This window comes from Papio anubis, chromosome 3 (assembly GCF_008728515.1).
Source record: "Papio anubis isolate 15944 chromosome 3, Panubis1.0, whole genome shotgun sequence".
NCBI classification, from domain to species: Eukaryota; Metazoa; Chordata; class Mammalia; order Primates; family Cercopithecidae; genus Papio; species Papio anubis.
The window spans coordinates 147,435,955-147,449,064 of record NC_044978.1 but is presented as its reverse complement, the minus strand read 5'-3'; the positions used below and the strand labels follow the sequence as shown (position 1 = coordinate 147,449,064).

Here is a 13,110-nt window from a genome sequence, read left to right as displayed (position 1 = left end):
TCTATTTTTTTGAATGTAGATTGTTTCTAGTATTTCTCTATTAGAAACAACCTGTGAGAAACCCTCCCTGTAGCTAGATCTCTGTACATATTGATGATTCTTTTGGACAAAATCCTAAGGATGTTCACATTTGAGGGGTTTTGATTTATATTTTCAAAGTCATTTCAGGAACATTTCTATTTTAATTCTCATCAGCATTGTATAAAAATGTCCTTTTCCTTTCCCCTTCATACTGGTTATTATTTAAGAAAATTGGATTCTTATAAACAGCATTTAACTCTCTTCACCACAGATATTCTGGCACTATCCCAGGGGAAAAATGCCCTATAAATTTCCAAATCAAAATATATTTCTCTTGAGGAGGGAAAGGGTGAAGACGTCCATTTTCCTTAGCTCTTACTATTTCTCTTTACACAACTGCCTTGTCTCCTCTTCTTCCTCACCCATCTAAATGTCAAGACATATTTCAATTTGCACCTACTACTTGTTGACTTTCTAAACACTAGCCCATACTGATCTTCACCTTTTCTGTGTTCTAATAGCAATTATACTCCAATTAAAGATGACAAGATGATCAATTGGAGTAATGGTGAAAAATATATATAAAAGCTTCTGTTTACATTTTGTCTTTTAAATTTCTATTTTTGTCTGTATATTATATAAAAATTGTACAATGGCATCTATATCTTTTATAAATTAGTAAATATATATTTGGGCACATGCTTAAAAGTATACTGAAAAGGATATGTATCAAATGTAGAGACTGCTAGCCTATACCTTGCACCTTGTAGTTTTGAATATTTGTAAAAGATGACAAAAGATTCGTAATATAGTAAGCACACTTCTGCAAAAACATGAGTTCCGAATGCCACAAACTAGGAGTAAATCACTTCCCTAGAGAGTGAGCCAAACAGACTCTTTACAGTTTCAAAAGAGCTTTTTTTCCTACTCATAATCATAGACAGTATAACTTTTATAAATTAATTTCTAAAACTTCTTTTGAAAAATTACTCCGTTAAGAAATTCTAGTGTAAATTCTGGCGATAAAAGTAAAAGGATCTAAATAGTTTATAATAAAAAGGTGTATTGGTCATGGTGAATATTGTGTGAGCACATGTACATGTAAGCACATGTAAAATCTGGGGAATTACAAGGGTTAGAGTTGCTAATTCACTTTTTCCAGATATGGAGCTTGACTCTTCAAATTCCAAGTCCCTTCACTAGGGAATAATATCTTTCTTAGCATTCCCCCAGTTTCTAACTGGTGCAATGCAGAGTAGTTGCTCTGTGAATAGTTAGTGACTTGTTTCTATTTGATACTTGCCTCTTTTCTATGTTTAGGCATTTTTCTGACTTTAAAATTCATTGCCTACTGCAGAGAAAGACATAAGCTACAAATTAAATATTTCCCTGTAGACTAGAAATATTCAGCAATGTATTCATTACAGTGAAAGTCTAATATAAAAGATTTGAATGATCTTATGTAATTTTTTGAAATACGATTTACTATCTTAGTGGTATCATATAAGTAAAACTAAGCAGAGATGTTAGATGTATTTCCTCTGTTGTTATGTAAAAGATCAAGTAGAAATCAGAAATATATTTTAAATGCTTCAGGAATGGCCTATTCCTGGATATTTGTGTTGTGGGTTAGGATGTTTACTAAAAGCCATTTTAAATAAGAAGTATGAAATTTAGTTATGAAAAATGATAATACCAGGGATCATTTTTTAAAAAAAGACAACCATCCAAACAACATTATATAAAGACAAAAGACTATAATTACAGGCCTTCCCATTGGCCACTGAAAAGTAGGGTTCTACTAACAGTAGCTTTCCTCGATTGTGTACTAATCTGCCCTAGGGCTGTGCATGCATTATATCATTTAATAATCCTCTCTTGAGGGATCCCCTAAAAGACAGCACTATGTATTATTTCTGTTGTGCTGTTAAAGAAAGTAAGCCTTAGAGAAGTTAAATAACTTGTCCAGAATTATACATAGTGAGTGACAGAGTGAGAGTTGAACCCAGGTCTATAGGACTCTAGACCAGCACTGCACAATGGAACTTTCAGCATTGATGGAAATGTTCCATATCTGTACCATCCTATTTGGTAGCCACCAGCCCCAAGAGACTGTTGAACACTTGAAATACGACTAGTCCAACTAAAGAACTGAATTAAAAATTTTTATTTAAATTAAAAGAGCCTCATGGGGCTAGTGGCTACTGTATTGGACAGCACAGCTCTAGAACTTCCTAAAATGTGCTTAATCGCTCACCAATACCTCCTTAATTCTCTTTTCCTATTACATGCTAAACAAAAGATGTAATAGGAGAAAAAAGAGTAAGGAAGTCTTACCAGAGGTGCTTACCAGAGGCTGAGGATGGGGAGTGCCAAAGAGAGACTTGGGTCAGTGTGCACAGTTACAATTAAGAGGAACAAGTTCTCGTGTGCTAGAACACAGGAAGGTGACTATGGTTAATAGCTAAAAGAGCGGGCTCTACATGTTTTTCACCATAAAGAATTGATAAATATTAAAGGTAATGAATTTGTTAATTACCCTGATTTTAGCAGTTCACCACATATACACGTATCAAAACTTCACATTATACCCTATAAATATATACAATTGTTATTTGTCAATAATATTGAAAATAAAATTATTTTTAAAATATGATGTTCAAATCTCACCTCAGACCTATTGAATCAGTCTCAGGGTATGAGGCCTTGAACACTGAGACTGAAATGCTCCCCGGTTATCCTGACTTGTTTCAGCATCTGAACCAAAATACTCTGAAAGTTCTTGACAAGAAAATTATTAACTGGGCATATGCCAACATCAGAAGTAGCCTATAATAACAATGATGATAGTGTTACAAAGTTCCATTGTTCTTTCAGAACTTTAACATTGATTAGCATCTGTGTTAGTTGATGGCAGTTCATCACTCAAGAAACATTCAACTAATTTATTTGTTTAATCATTACTTATAATTTGATATGAAGTACAAGAAATGTGATACAAAATACAGGAGCCTTAAGAAAGAAGTACTTGATTTATTTACTTGTTCTTGAATTTATGGCTTATAAAAATTAGATACTATAATTTTTTCCCCTCCTCAGGTCACTAATGCTCTTATAATCATTTGTCAGTATTTTAACAGTATAAAACTTTATCAAAAAATATTTTAAATATTCTTTTTTTTTTTTTTTTTTTTTTTTTGAGATGGAGTCTCGCTCTGTCGCCGAGGCTGGAGTACAATGGCGTGATCTCGGTTCACTGTAACCTCCACCTCCTGGGTTCAAACGATTCTCCTGCCTCAGTCCCCCGAGTAGCGGGACTACAGGCGTGTACCACCATGCCCAGCTAAATTTTTTTTTTTTTTTTTTTTTTTTTTGTATTTTTAGTAGAGACAGGATTTCACCATATTAGCCAGGATGGCCTCAATCTCCTGACCTTGTGATCCACCCGCCTCAGCCTCCCAGAGTGCTGGGATTACAGGCGTGAGCCACTGCAAAATCTTCAAATTATTATTCATCAAAACCACCATTATTTTTTTGCTTATGTTATGCTGTCTCCTAAATTTTAAAATAGTTTCTAATTCTCGTTTATTTGTATAAACAATATGTAATTACATACTATTCAACCCATTTTTATAATAACGATCTTAAATGAGAAGTTGAGTATTACTTGACTTGAATTTTCCAAGTCATTACACCAGTAATATTCATAGTGTACAACACATCCTTTCTAGACAATATACGTTTGACTTCTGTTGTCATTACTGACAATTATCTTCCAAGGGCATTTATCTGATGCCCATGTTTGTATGGTACTGAAAATACATCAGACTAGGAGGATTTAGGAAAGAATATTTATCAGTTAAGGCATTGTTAACTTCTAAAACAGATAAATCTTAGTTCAATGTGAATGTTCTTGCTTTAGTGATCTTTTGTGTATTTTACTTCTTCCTTTTTCTAAGTCTTCAGTTCTCTCCCTTCAACCTATGGATAGAGAAAGAAAATACGGAAAAGCCATACCTGTTCTTAGCCACTTTAAGGTGAACTGTGTGATGTAATAGTTCATTTCCATAAGAACACACCTATTTGCAAGAGGGGCTGGGAAATGTAGTTTAGCTATATTCTCAGGGGGAAAAAGGGATGTTTTGGTGAACACATAGCAGTTTCTGTGATAGCCCTATCTCTGCCATGAATGAACTCTGACTCTTGGCAAGGCACTTAATCTCCTTGGCTTCAGTTCCCTTTATTTTAAAAGTAAGAAATATGATGACTTTTTCTTTTTTGATAAGGTTATTAGTTATATTAACAAGATTATCTTAAGATATAGTGGGACTGGATTCAACAAAGCATATATCACAACCATAATATGCTTAAAAGAAGATCTGATGAGAAATGAGAACTAAGTTATGGCACAGTCAGTGGTTTTACAGTTAATTGCATAACCAACCGACTTTAATTACTTGATTTAAGTGATCCTGGAGAGGAGAACTGGGGGTAAGAGTGAGGAGGAATGTGTGCTCAGGACTTCATTCTTAGTCCTAACCTTTTCGCTTTTTCACAGTTTTTATCAGTAAATCATATGAAAATGGAACATAAGGCCGGGTGCGGTGGCTCATGCCTGTAATCCCAGCACTTTGGGAGGCTGAGGCAGGCAGATCTCCTGAGGTCAGGAGTTCAAGACCAGCCTGACCAACATAGAGAAACCCCATCTCTACTAAAAATACAAAAGTAGCCGGGCATGGTGGTGCATGCTTGTAATCTCAGCTACTTAGGAGGCTGAGGCAGGAGAATTGCTTGAACCCAGGAAGTGGAAGTTGCGGTGGGCCGAGATCACACCATTGCACTGCATTCTGGGCAACAAGAGTGAAATTCCATCAAAAAAAAAAAAAAGAAAGAAAGAAAGAAAGAAAACAGAACATAGAACTCAGAACTCATACTCTTCAAATTATAATTTAGAAATTTCAAATGATTTTTTAGACAGCTATATTAGGCTATCAAATTCTTTCAACCTGTAATATAAGTTATAGATTACCTGGGCTTTTGAGGACTGGACAGAGAACCAAAAGAATTATTTATAACACTATTTTTATGACAATATATTTTTTAATGAACTTGACTTGAATTTGTATCTCCAAAATAATTTAATTGCCTTTCTGCCTTCAAAGATGAGTTATCTCTTATATCCTTAAATACAATGTTAGGAGATACGGTTATCAATATGAATATAGCTCGCTCTTTTTCAGCAGAGACATTGGCTTTAACAGACAAAAGACCTCACAAAAAGATACTACAAAGAATACGTGTAGCAATTAATTAACAGTTTAAATTCACTTACAGTGTTTACAGGAATCATAACTTAAGGCATCATTGATTTTTAAGAGACTAAAATGAATGATTATACATTAATATTGATTGGTAGCATGATTTCTTCTATTACATTTGAAGGCTTTCAAAGGACTTAATAGCAAAGATCTTTTTAATGTGACAGTGATATTTCAAAATGTGTATTTTTTTTCTTTTCAGGACTTCCAATAGTAGTCAGACATTATCATCCTGTCATACTATGGAGCCATGTTCATCAGATGAATTTTTCCAAGCCCTTAATCATGCTGAACAAACATTTAAAAAAATGGAAAACTATTTGAGGCATAAACAGTTGTGCGATGTAATTTTGGTCGCTGGTGATCGCAGAATTCCAGCTCACAGGTAGTTGTTTTCTATATTTCTGTATGTGTTAAGTATTTCCTCGGTAATTTAGATATGTATATTGTGGTAACCTACTTCAATTGACTATTATGTTTTGGGGAAGGGGAATTTCCATCTTCATGGAATTTCCATCAAGAAAACAGTGCATATGAAATTATTACGTGTTTGGTGATCCTAAAAGGGTTATTGTCCTGCCGTAGAAGCACAGTAACAAAACATACTAGCCTCAGATAAGTTGGTACTGTTTGGTATAGACTTCAGTTACTATAGGAAGCTTTTGTGCGATATTCTACCTATTAAATACTTTAAGTAAACTCAATGGCAGTTAAAGCTTGTGGATTTAGAAGAAAAGCTGGTGAAGTGGAGTAGCACAAAGTCTTAAGAGTTTTTAAAATAGACATATCTATCCCAATTTCTGTTTGCTGATTTCCAAGAAGTATGAAAAGCAGTGCTAGGGAAAAAAAGCCTTTACTACAAATTACATATTATTTCTTGAAGTAAGAAAAGGAAAAGAACTGTTTAATAAAAAATAATTCATTTTCTTATAATTCTGTATTCAATTGTTCATTGTTAATCACCACTATGATTCTCAAAGGTTTTTTTCTTTTCTGGATGCCCTTCAAAACTAATTAACACTCTGTCCCAAAGGTTTTTTTTAAAAAAAAAAAAAAAAACCTTCCGAAGTGAGATAACATTGGGAAAAGCCTTCTAGACATTGGCTTAGGCAAAGACTTCATGACCAAGAACCCAAAAGCAAATGCAACAAAAACAAAGATAAATAGATGGGACTTAATTAAACTAAAAAACTTCTGCACAGCAAAAGAAAGAATGTCTGTGAGTTAACAGACAACCCACAGAGAGTGAGAAAATCTTCACAATCTATACATCCAACAAAGGACTAATATCCAGAATCTACCAAAAAGCTCAAATCAGAAAACAAAAACAAAAACAGTCCCATCAAAAAGTGGGCTAAGGACATGAATAGATAGTTCTCAAAAGAAGATACACAAATGGCCAACAAACATATGAAAATGTGGTTAACGTCACTAATGATCGGGGAGTGCAAATCAGAACCACAATGCAATACCACCTTACTCTTGCAAGAATGGCCACGGTCATAAAATCAAAAAATAATCAATGTGGCATAGATATTGCTGAAAAGGGAACACTTTTACACTGTTGGCAGGAATGCACACTAGTACAAACACTACAGAAAACAGTGGAGATTCCTTAAAGAACTAAAAGTAAAAAAACAAAAAAACAAAAAAAAACTAACAGTAGATCTACCAATTGATCCAGCAATACCAGCTATCAATTGAGAGGAAAAGAAGTTATGAAAAAGATATTTGCACACAGGTTTATAGCAACACAGTTTTCAATTGCAAAAATATAGAACCAGCCCAAATGCCTATCAATCAACGAGTGGATAAAGAGTGGACATATATCATGGAATACTACTTACCCATAAAAAGGAACGAAATAATGGGATTCTCAGCAACCTGGATGGAACTGGGGACTTAAGTGAAGTAACTCAAGAATGGAAAACCAAACATCATATGTTCTCACTCATAAGTGGGGGCTAAGCTATGAGGATGCAAAGGCATAAGAATGATACAGTGAGGCCAGGCGTGATGGCTCACATCTGTAATCCCAGCACTTTGGGAGGCTGAGGCAGGTGGATCACGAGGTCAGAAGTTCAAGACCAGCCTGATCAAGATGGTGAAACACCATCTTTACTAAAAATACAAAAATTAGCCAGGCGTGGTGGCAGGTGCCTGTAATCTCAACTACTCAGGAGGCCGAGGCAGGAGAATTGCTTGAACCCAGACGCTGGAGGTTGCAGTGAACCGAGATCATGCCACTGCACTCCAGCCTGGGCAACAGAGTGAGACTTTGTCTCAAAAAAAAAAAAAAAAAAAGAATGATACAATGGGCCGAGCATGGTGGCTCAGGACCTGTAATCCTAGCACTTTGGAAGGCTGAGGTGGATCACTTGAGGCCAGGAGTTCCAGACCAGCCTGGCCAACATAGCAAAGCCCCGTCTCCCGTCTCTACTAAAAACTAGCCAGGCGTGGTGGCGTGAACCTGTAGTCCCAGCCACTTGGGAGGCTGAGTTATGAGTATTGCTTGATTCTGGGAGGCAGAGGATGCAGTGAGCCAAGATCATGCCACTGCACTCCAGCCTGGGCAACAGAGTGAGACTCTGTCTCCCCCGCCCCCCCCCAAAAAAAGAATGATACAATGGACTTTGGGGACTTAGGGGATAGGGTGGGAGGGGAGTAAGGGATAAAAGACTACACATTGGGTACAGTGTACTCTGCTTGGGGGATGGGTGCACCAAAATCTCAGAAATTACCACTAAAGAACTATTCATGTAACAAAACACTACCCATTGCCCAAAAACCTATTGAAATTAAAAAAAAAATAAAAAACTTTCCGAAGTGGAAATAAAATCATTAGGAAGAATTGGCTTGGTATTACAGTTTTCAGTTACTCAATTAGCATTCATTTATTGAGATACTACTATACACTGTGACAGAAAGTCCAGGTTATGAACATGGGTTTGTTAGAAAAGCTGTTTCAACCTGAATTTCATAGAAGCGCCTCAAATTCTGTATTTCCAAAACTGAACTCATTACCTTACCTGCCATGCTTGTGTGAGCCATCAACATCTCACTTAGATGACTGATGCAAAAGCCTCCCAACTGGTCTCCCTGCCTCCACTCTTTGCCCCTACATTCTGTTTTAACATAGCTACCTGGGTGATCCTTTAAAGTGGAACACAGATTCAGTCATTTCTTTGATCGAATCTTTCATTGACTCCTCATGTCACTGGATGTGAAAGATGAAGTGCATGCAATGGCGTATGCGATCCAGCCTGCCGTATCGCTCTAGTATTGTCCTATTGGTCTCTGTCTTGCTCAGTCAGCATCAGCCACTCAACCTCTTGTAGTTCCTTGCATGTGCCTGGCATGCTGCTCCTGCCTTTGGATTTTTGCACTATTTCTTCTGCCTGAAGGCTATTCCCAGTTACCTGCATGACCAAATCCTAAACCTCCTTCAGATCTTTTCCCGTGTCACTTTCCAGTGAGACCACCTATTTAAACTCACCACCCTTTCCCCATTTGCCTTTGCCCTACTTTTTTTCCCCTTAGCACTTATCACCTCTTAATATACTATAGAATTTACTTCTCCCTACCCTCTAAATGTAAGACTCCACAAGGGAAGGGATCTTTTGTCTTATTTTGTACCCTGATGTATCTCAAGTATCTAGAACAGTACCCAGTACTTATTGGACACACATCAGTATTTGTTCATTGAATGAATGAATGAATGAATGAATAGGCTATTTTCTGAAGAAGCAACCGGTGGCCAATAAGCATTTGAAAAACCTCACTAGAGATCAGATAAATGAAAATTGAAACAACAATGAGATAGCATTTAACACTACATAGATAGCCAAAAATTTTAACATCTGATAATATTATGGGGAAAATGTTAGCCTTATACAGTGCTGGTGGGGTCTAAATTGGTACCTTACTTTGGCAAATCTTATGACTCAGCAATGCCACTCCTGGGGAGGTAAGAAAATGGAATTAGAGAGGTACCCAATGATTATCTGTATCATAATCCTTATTACTTTTAAAAATGAAAATACTTATTTAAAATCTATTTAAGTGTGCTGACATGGAAATATCTTCAAGACATTATCCAGTGAAAAAATGCCTGTTTCAAAAATAAGGCCGGGTGCCTTGACTCACGCCTATAATCCCAGCTCTTTGGGAGGCCCAGGCGGGCTGATCACTTAAGGCCAGGAGTTCAAGACCAACCTGGCCATCATGGCAAAACTCCGTCTCTACTAAAAATAAAAAACTTAGCTGGACATGGTGGCCATCTCTGTAATCCCAGCTACTCGGGAGGCCAAGGCAGGAGAATTGCTTGAACCTGGGAAACAGAGGTTGCAGTGAGCCGAGATCACAGCACTCTAGCCTAGGAGACAGAATGAGACTCTGTCTCAAAAAAAAAAAAATTTATAATTTAAATGTATTACATATGACCATCAAAAACTTAGAGACATAGCTAATATATTTTATAATTGTATTATAAAAAATATAGTTTTATAGTGTTATTACAACATAATTTTTAACAAAATGCAGACTAAGATAATAATAGACTATTACAAAAGTTTAAAACTTGCTAGCAAAAACCATTTTCAAATGTCTCCTATATATTCACTACTCTATAATTAAATTTTTTTTAAATGGCTTACTTTATTTTCAAAAGTGATAAGCAAACAATAACTTTTACATTTTTTCCTTTATATAGTTGATTTGATGCTATGGGCTTGTAGCTTGTTTTCTGGATGTTATAAAGCATGATTTGAGTAGTGAGCTGGTAAAGCATTCACCTCAGCAGAAAATTTGGTAATGGTAATTTATTATTCAAAGGAAGGAACTAGAGCATAAAGCAATTTGTCAAGCTTAAAACGCATTTCCTAGTACCATGCACTATGAGTAACAAATAAAAAAAGAAGCAGCAGCATTTATTAATGAACATCAACTTGAATGTGGTCGTTGATTTTTTTTTTCCTAATATGTTCTCAGATTGGTGCTCTCCTCTGTCTCAGACTATTTTGCTGCCATGTTTACTAATGATGTCAGAGAAGCAAGACAAGAAGAAATAAAAATGGAAGGTGTAGAACCAAATTCATTGTGGTCCTTGATCCAGTATGCTTATACAGGTAACAAGTCTGAAAATGTAAATTAAAACCTCTTAGATTTATGTTGTATTATTAGATTTCGGATTTCTGTTTTTAGAAAGCATGCGATAGCTAACAGTTAAGTCTGCCATTGTCATCACTACCCTTTTGTATTTAACCTGGTGATAAATTAAAATCTCCATATTAAAACCTTTAAAATTGTTATCATAATTAAGTTTTTGAATGGCCCTTTAAAATGCTAATATAAAAATTAAATTAATTATGTAGTGTCAGATTTTTACATTTAAAATTTGAGAGTTGGCCAGATGGCTTACACCTGTAAACCCCAGCACTTCGGGAAGCTGAGGCGGGACAGATGATCGCTTGAGCCCAGGATTTCAATGCTGCAGTGAGCCACCGGTTACACCACTGCACTCCAGCCTGGACAATAGAAAAGACCCTGTCTCAAAAAAAAAAAAAAAAATTGAGAGTTACACAGGTATATAGTAGATGTAAGTTACTAAGTTACTAACTAATGTATCATTTTAAAATTCTGAAAATAAGCCATTAGTTTTTATTTTAGTAGATGTCTAAAGGAGCTAATAATTTTTTCTCCATTTAGTCCTTTTTTTCGTTTTGGGATGTCTTAAACCATGTAGGTCTGTAATGCATGTAATGAGCTCTTACATGGAACCACCACTGTTAACATCAGTTATTTTATAAAATAAGGTTAATGTAGTTCCATAGCTAATGGAATTTCTTTTTATCATTAAGGCCGCCTTGAATTAAAAGAAGATAATATTGAGTGCCTGTTATCTACAGCTTGCCTTCTTCAGCTTTCACAGGTTGTAGAAGCATGCTGTAAGTTTTTAATGAAACAGCTTCATCCATCCAACTGTCTTGGAATTCGTTCTTTTGCTGATGCCCAAGGTTGTACAGATTTGCATAAAGTGGCTCACAATTATACTATGGTATGTATTTTTTGAAAGTATCCTTCAAATGCATATTTCTTATTGTTGCAGGCTTATCTACATGTTACTGTTTTCCCATGGCTCTGCCACATGTCTTGAGATTGAGTTTCATTGCCTAGTGTGTCATATTTTCATTGAGTTATAATGGGAAAGCACCGAGTAATACTTCTCCTGGGTGTATGAATCAAGCCCTAAAGCAGTCCCTGGGAAACAGAACAGTGGCCTAGGCCTGTTCCATTAAGATTTTCAGATTTGCTGCTTTTTAAAATAGGACTCTCCCCAAACATTTTACTTTGCTGCACATAGATGAATTTCAGGACTGTATTCACTGATAGAAATTGGTGACAGAGGTTGCAGCATATTGGTAGAGGATGAATGGGAAGCTTTTTGTTAAGGATAAATCTGACTATGTATAAAGTATTTACAGCCATGTATAATGATGTTTTTATTCATTATAGCAAATTATGTGCTCAATAAATCATAGAGGAGGTTCTGATTCAGTAGCCTGAAGGATAATAAAACGAAATAATCTGTACAAACCCCCATGATAGAAGTGTACCTGTATAGCAAATCTTCACATGTACCCCTGAACTTAAAAGTTAAAAAATGGGTTGACCTAGGAGAGTAAGAAAATAAGGTCATGTTGAGAGCATAGTGTTAGGACCACCCTGTATGGTCTTAACAGTAGAGGGGTGCAGGCAAGGGAGGGTGCATGGGTTTTTGAGGAATGTTCATGTTGCCACACTGTAACAGTTAGTTCTTCACACCTGAGCAATGACTGAAAACTGTTGCTTTAAATGCTTCAGTTTAGGGCAATACAGTTTCTAAGAGAAGAAAAAATGTGAACATTCACATACATGTGTACAGTTGTGGATATTACTGATTTTATCAGCATTTAGGAAATGTTATTTTGCCTACCCTCTCCTTCATTGTTCCATTGAGTTGGGATATGAAAAGATTGAGAGTGCTTTAGGAATCTTTCATTAGAGAAATAGAGATTTGGAAAAATTTTAAGAATAGGTATTTACAAACTATTGGGAAGATCAATTCTGTCTACTTCTTGAGCTTGGTGTGAGGATTAGATGAGTTAATAGAAGTTTAGCAGTCAGAACATTGATTGGCATGTCATATATCCAGTCAGTGAGTCTCATTCCATTGTTGTCATCATCATTATATAGATTTCCTCTATCCAACACAATAGAAATTTATGAGAGGGAACAAAAGCACTCACAAAACCACAGCCTTTATGATTGGTTTTCCTTCCTGTGGTGTAATCATTTTCTCAGGAATGTTTCTTGTTTATGATAGTCACAGAGCCTCAACTGGAAAAATAAGAGATTGTACAACAGGACAATAATATATAGCCCTAGTGTGCTATTATGTTGACGTTTTAAAAATTAAGTCCATTGAAATGTTTTTTTCCCTCAGTCTTTATCATTCTTTGTAGATTCTCATTTTAACCATATACCTGCGATTTCAACTACTTTTTTGAATGAGACGAGTATAAAGTTGGATTTTTTTCTTCATAATCAGTTTATAATTTGAATAATCATCTTTTTTCTAGGAAGGAGTTTTATTCAGGTGAAAACATTTGTATGCATTTAGGTCACTCCTGTTGTTTACAGTAGAGGCACGCTTGCTGCTTTAAGGCTTACACAGAAATTAAATTTAAATTAGCTGGATGTTTTTAAAGCTATTTTCATAGCCGATTAGTTG

At 35.7% G+C, this 13,110-nt stretch overlaps 1 protein-coding gene and 1 long non-coding RNA gene across 9 annotated transcripts in view; one reads left to right on the top strand and one right to left on the bottom strand.

Annotated features, from left to right (window-relative positions):
- Positions 1 to 13,110, bottom strand: part of LOC108585885 — a 65,715-nt gene that overhangs the window by 2,289 nt on the left and 50,316 nt on the right. For 2 of the 3 annotated variants that reach the window (XR_004182809.1, XR_004182808.1), the window contains one exon: positions 2,372 to 2,453. This is a non-coding gene — a long non-coding RNA (uncharacterized LOC108585885). Of the gene's footprint in view, positions 1 to 2,371; positions 2,454 to 2,560; positions 2,614 to 2,691; positions 3,214 to 13,110 lie in introns of those variants that run through there. The other variant, XR_001902446.3, reaches the window with a different exon arrangement.
- The window catches only part of KLHL5 (kelch like family member 5), a 78,800-nt gene that overhangs the window by 25,903 nt on the left and 39,787 nt on the right, over positions 1 to 13,110 (top strand). For all 6 annotated transcript variants that reach the window (XM_031664654.1, XM_017958640.3, XM_021938370.1 and 3 more), the window contains 3 exons: positions 5,542 to 5,724; positions 10,329 to 10,465; positions 11,198 to 11,394. In XM_031664654.1, the coding sequence (XP_031520514.1) occupies positions 5,542 to 5,724; positions 10,329 to 10,465; positions 11,198 to 11,394 (517 nt within the window). The remainder of the gene's footprint in view (positions 1 to 5,541; positions 5,725 to 10,328; positions 10,466 to 11,197; positions 11,395 to 13,110) is intronic.